This window comes from Fonticula alba (assembly GCF_000388065.1).
Source record: "Fonticula alba strain ATCC 38817 unplaced genomic scaffold supercont2.9, whole genome shotgun sequence".
Lineage (NCBI taxonomy): Eukaryota > Rotosphaerida > Fonticulaceae > Fonticula > Fonticula alba.
The window spans coordinates 260,407-266,325 of record NW_009242979.1 but is presented as its reverse complement, the minus strand read 5'-3'; the positions used below and the strand labels follow the sequence as shown (position 1 = coordinate 266,325).

Below are 5,919 nucleotides of genomic sequence, written 5' to 3'. Positions count from 1 at the left end.
AGCATACCCCCTCCTGCGGGCCATTTGCAGACCGGCGAGAGCCCAACATTGCCCGACTCCCGGCGCATGAGGAGGGTGCTCGCCCGGCCCCTGCCCCACCCCCCCGCTGGAACTCCCCCGGGCGGCCAGGTCGTGGGGAAACGGGGGCAGATCGCACGCACCAAAGTGCAACATCACCCCGGGCGTCGGCCTTGGGGCGGCGGCGGGGCTCCGGGGTCCAGCGCGGGCCGGGACGCAACGAGATCCATGGACACAGCATGTCGGACGCGCTCGCCCGAGCCCCCCGCCCCGCCCCCCCCCCCCCTTCCCCGGTCACCCCTTTCATGTGCAGAGGCATCTGCACGCCCTGGTGCCTGGCGGGGCTGGGGCCGGTGGAATTCACCCCTGATCCGGGGAGCACCTCTCCCTGGCCCGGGACCTGTCTGGGGAGGGGTCCCTCTGTTCCCCACCCGGGTGTGTGTGTGTGTGTGTGTGTGTGTGTGTATGTCTTTCCGGTCGCACCCACGGGCTTTGGGGGGAGGACCTCCATCCGCCAGGCGATGGGCCCAAACCTGGCCCGCGGCGCCGGCGAGCCTGGCCGCCCTCCTACAGGCGGAGAATGTCCGGCCGGGTGTTTGTATTATTGTTTTTTTTTTTTTTTCGCGCCGCCTTCTGCCCGTAAACGCGCCTGCCATGGCGCGTGTAGAGGGAAAGAGACACTCTCTAGCTCCCTCTTCATCCCTCCCGCAGCCGCACCGCGCCCCTCACCGCCTTTGAGCGCCTGGAATCTAGCCCCGCCCCCGCCCCCGCCCCCCTGCCGGGTTCTCGCCGCGCTGCCGAAAATGAGGCCCGAGATCGCGACCAAGCCTCTCAAAAGCGGTCCATGGTATGTCAACCAGCACCCCCGGCTGGGGGGGTGGGGGGGAAGAAATAATAAATGCCGGGCACCGGCCGAGGGGCATATCAATCTCCCCCCCCGAGCCCCCTTGTTCGTCCACCCCAGCGCGGACTGTGCATGTAGCGCGTGAGGGCGGGCGGACAAGTTCGCAACAGGCAAGAAAAAAAGGGGAGGGAGCGGGACACACACACACGCACACGCACACACACACACACACACACACACACACACACACCGCAAGCAGCAGGTATTTCCGGTGAGATGGGGCCGGGGGAACCGGGAATTCGCCATGTACGGCGCCCGTATGGCGTCGGTCGCCGCATTCTTGCCGGCAGATGCCCCGAGGCGGACACCCTTCCCGTGAGCGTTCCGCACATGTGGGGAGGGCCACGGCCCAGAACACTCGTTCGGAGGTGAAGACCTGGCGCTGGCACAGATGAGCCCCGAACGCACGCCAGGTGTGCGGAGACCTCTTCGCATCCGGGGCGGCCGCTCCCCTCCCCCCCCCCGCCCCCACCCCCTGCCCCCGCCCTCAGGCCTCCGCCCAAGGTGGTGTGCCCCAACCTGGGATGGTTTACCGGGTGCGTGGGGACCTCCCCCGGAGTCTGGACCCTGCGCCAGGGGGAGGGGGGCCCAGGTACATGGCGGCCGGGCTGGGATGTGCGCCCGCCCGCAGGGAGGCGCGAGGGCGGGAGGAGGCAAGGCGCGTTGTCAGCCGAATTGACTGCCTCGCGCCCGATGGAAATGAATGGCCCTCTGGCATCTCAGCATGTTCCCGTCCATCTCCCCGCCCGTGTGTCTTGCTCCGGCTCCTTGTGGGCCGGCCGAAAACCCGGGAGCCCTGCCAGCCCGGGCGAAACCGCGGCCGCAACAGCCCTCGCCCGAAGGAAAACAACTCACACCAGGGCAAAAGACGCGTGTGTATCATGCTGGATCAGTGTCTGGCCTCCTGGCCACAGAAAAGGGGCATATCTGCAACGAGAGGGAGAGAGACAGAGAGAGAGAGAGAGAGAGGCAGAAGTGGAACAGGAGTGCAGGCACAGCCAAGGCACACTACTCCTCCTCGTCGTCCTCATCCTCCTCCTCATCCTCCTCCTCATCCTCCTCATAGTCCTCATCGTCCTCGTCATCTTCCGAAAGGTCCTCGTCGGAAGTGTCCGCCTCACTATCGGAGAAGTCCTGATCATCGGCACTCTCAGCCTGGTCCGGCCCGCCGTGTGCGGCCAGCTGGGCGAGGTCATCGCCGAAGTCCGCGAAGTCCGGCTGGCTCTCATAGAAGCCAGGCGGCTTGAAGCTCAACAGCAGCTCACGCCCATCAAAGGCCATGCGCAGGATCATGTTGGCTGCACGCGTGCGGCGGAAAAGGGTCAGCGCAAGAGCCAGGAGGGCGGCGGGAGCGAGAGAGCAAGAGACCGACACATGGGTACGGCCGGGAAGCGGACGCACCAGCACGGTAGGCATCGGGCCGCGAGGACTTGGCATTGATGTAGCCGCGCTTGTGGGCGTAGGCTGGGTTGTGTGTGGGGGGGGGGGGGGGGAGAGGGGGGACCCGGAGGAAGATCGGGCACATGAGCAGGGGAATCAGTACACGCCAGGCCCGTGGACACAGGAGAGAAAGGCACGGAGAGGGGCACGGAGCGAGCAAGCCAGAGGCCGAGAGGCGGAGAGGCAACCCCCCCATACACACACACACACACACACACGCACCTTCACACAGGTCCCAGGCGGTCCACTCAAAGGTAGTCGGCAGGAGAGAGCCCTCCTCCCTCTGGACGAAGGCTGGGTGATCCTTCTGCGACAGGCGCAGGATCTCCGGCAAGGGCAGACGCTCGGCCAGGAACTGCACCACCGAATAGGGCTCATTCACCTGGGCGATGTTGAAGACACCGGAGAGGATCTGGTGCGCGCGGCTGACCTTCGACGGGAACACCAGCCCCGGGCTGTCGCACAGGCGCACGGTCTTGGACAGGTGGATGGTTTGGAAATGCTACTCGCGAGCGGTCGACGGCGGCATGTGGACAACATGCGGCGGTTAGCTCCGAGCCGGGAGGCAGAGTAAACATGATGCTGCCACCCACCATGCCGAGGGGGCATATGCACGGGGAGGCCCGGCCGGCCGGCGCACCTTGGTGTGGCCCGGCGTCTTTGAGGCGCTGACCACCTTCTTGCCGCGGATGCCATTGACGATGGAGGACTTCCCCACATTCGGGTGCCCCACCAGGCCGATGGTGATCATATCACTCCGGGGATCGGCCCCGCTGTAAATTCCCTCCGTGACGGCCTCGGCCTCCTCATCCTCGGGGGTCGCATCCTCCGGCAGATCTTCCGCGTCCGAGGCGTCATCGGCGGCGTGCTCGCGGCTTGCCGCATGGCGCCCCTTCTTCCCGACCCGAGCCTTGGCCATCTCTATGGCCAGGAGGCAGAGAGGAGGGGAGAGGGGGGGGGAGAGAAAGACAGGACACGGGGACAGGCAAGAGGTGAGGACATAATGCACAAAGCGGCAAGAGAGAGAGAGAGGCCGAGGAGGTGGGCCCCAGGCAACTGGGAGATGATGCCTAAAAGAAGGAACATGCAAATTGATGAACAGTGCCGGGCAATGCCGCGCATGGAGACTTGAAGAGCGGGGGGAGGAAAAACAAAAAAAAACACGCCCTCACGCACTCCCGGTAAGGCCGGCCGGCATCTCATCATCTTCGGAATCGTCCTCGTCGGCGCGGTGACGATCATACTTGGCAATCAGCTGGTCCCAGTCGACCAGGACTCCGCGCTTGAGGAGCTTCACATCGCGGCAGGCGCGGAATAGGTCCCCCACGCCGGCCGCCGGGCGGAAGGCATTCTGCGTCCGGCGTGCCTGACCAGATCCCATGGACGCGGCGTCCTTCAGCTCCGGGTAGCAGGTGAAAGTCGACACATGGACAAGCGGGAAGCGCTGCTTGAAGTACGCCACCCAGGCATCGGTCACCTCGGGGGGAACGAGGTCCGTCTGGCAGGGGCGGGCCAAAGGAAACCCCCAGGGACCCTGCGTCAGAAAGGGCACAGCAGGAGACCGCGTGATGTGGGAGGCAAGAGAAAGAAAGAAAGGAGGAAAGGAAAGGAAGAAAGGAGGAAAGGAAAGGAAGAAAGGAGGAAAGGAAAGGAGGAAAGGAAAGGAGGAAAGGAAAGGAGGAAAGGAAAGGAGCAAAAGAAAGAAGGAAAAGGAGGAAGACCCCCGCCTCCCTGCCTCTGCCCGGCACTTGCACAGGGCATGACGCACCTTATTCAGGACCAGGACAATAGGGCGCTTCATGACACCGGACACCCAGTTGTACAGGGAGGGCGGGAAGTGCAAGACCGGATGGCGGATGTCCGCCACGACCAGGATGACATCCGACCGCTCGACAACGCGCCACAACTGACGCCAGACTTCGAGGTTGTGCTCGAAGTAGCCGAGCTCCTCCAATCGACAGCTCTCATAGATCTGCCGCAGCCACTGGTCATAGGCGTCGGACTCGTCCTGCTGCAGCTGGGCCGGGGTCTTGCCGCGCCAGTCCGGCCGGATGGGCAGGTCAAGGGTGCCATCATGCCCGAAGAGGGTCTCCGTGCTGATCTCCAAACTCTGCACCATGAGGGCAAGTTAGTCACGGCCATCGAGTGAGTGCGAGCCCTCCAGGGGGGGCGGGGGCAGGCGAGGGGGGCAGGGCGAAGCGCAAACACACGGTCTTCGGCAAATGGTCATAGGGCTTGCGACTGCGGGCAATGCGCTCTTGGATGACGTCCTCCGGCTCGCGGGCAAACACCGACACAAGACCACTTCAGGATGCGGGGCGGGGGGTGGAGGGGTAAGGATTGGAGAGGGGAAAATGGCCGAAAGCAGAGAGGTATGGCAGGGAGCCGGGGGCCGAAGGGCGCTTCCAGGCATGCGAAGTCGGACGCACTTGCCGATGTCGCGCATGACCGGCTGACGACGCTTGGGAATTACAGGCTTCGGGGCCGCCTCTTCGGCGGCGCGGGCTGCAGCATAAAGAGGCAACAGCACCGGGCACATGGACCCCAGGCCGAGGCCGGGATTCGCCATGCAGGTGCAGTCCATCCCCTGATGGTCAGAAGCCGGCGAGTCGAATGGCGAAGGGCGACGCGGCCGGAAAGAGAACCGGGACAAAGAGCCCGGACGCACCCTTCTTCTCCATGCGCTTTTCTTTCAGCTGCTGCTTCTTCTTCTTCGCGCTGAAGGGCACCCGACGAGACATTTTGGTAGGGAAAGGAAAAAAGAACGCCCAAAGGGACGGGCAACGAGACAGACACACAAATGCAGGCTAAACCGCGCCGGGGGATTCTCGATGCGAGGCTGAGAGGGAGGGCGAGCGGGGAAGGGGGGGAGGGGGCAAAATAATACCAAAAAACACAAGCAGGGGACGACCGTGTTTCGGGAGATGCCTCGGCGAGGGCCTTGCCCGCAACCATACCGGCCCTTCTCTCTCTCTCTCTCTCTCTCTCTCTCTCTCTCTCCGGAGGCACCCTTGTCCGGGTCGCCTCCCTCCTCGGACGCGGATCCAGCGGGCATGACAGACCATTTGCGCCCCGCCGGCGGCGGGCGATCAGCCCCCTCTTCCTGCATGTTCCAGCCCCGTCGAAGAACGCCGCAAGCCCAGATCGACCTTGCTCCCTCACAGACCCCCCCCCCCCCCCCCCCGGACCGCGAGACATGGGCCCCGGAGCGGACGCGCCCCCGGGCCAAGATAGCCAGGTCATGAACATGTCCCCGCACCGCGGCTCCCCCCGCCCCAGGTGGCGGAACTCAACCACCACCGGATGCCGTGCCAATCGAGAGGGGGCCTGCCCGCTTGCCTGCATTCTGCAGGCCGGGCCTCTCGCCCCCAAGGGGGAAGGGGGAGGGGGGTGGCAACAAAAAATACTAGGCACTACCGCGCCCAGGGAGGGACGTGGGAAAGTAGGCTATGGCACGTGCTCCGCTACAGGTCAGGCCCCCGCGGGGAGCGTGACAATGGCTCGCAAGCTGGGCAGAGGGGCTTCGGCGGGTTTCTATTGCGGCACGGATGGCGCCA

The 5,919-nt window shown here is 64.8% G+C and overlaps 1 protein-coding gene across 1 annotated transcript; it reads right to left on the bottom strand.

Annotated features, from left to right (window-relative positions):
• Positions 1-1,930: 1,930 nt before the first annotated feature.
• H696_05133 (hypothetical protein) lies at positions 1,931-5,277 on the bottom strand (the record flags this gene model as incomplete). The annotated part of the gene is made up of 9 exons (XM_009498985.1): positions 5,031-5,277; positions 4,792-4,867; positions 4,573-4,666; positions 4,131-4,472; positions 3,539-3,860; positions 3,003-3,283; positions 2,585-2,864; positions 2,324-2,386; positions 1,931-2,220 (listed from the first exon to the last, which is right to left on the bottom strand). The coding sequence occupies exons 1-9, from the start codon at positions 5,101-5,103 to the stop codon at positions 1,931-1,933; spliced, it is 1,821 nt and encodes a 606-aa protein (XP_009497260.1). The 5' UTR covers positions 5,104-5,277.
• Between the last annotated feature and the right edge of the window lie 642 nt (positions 5,278-5,919).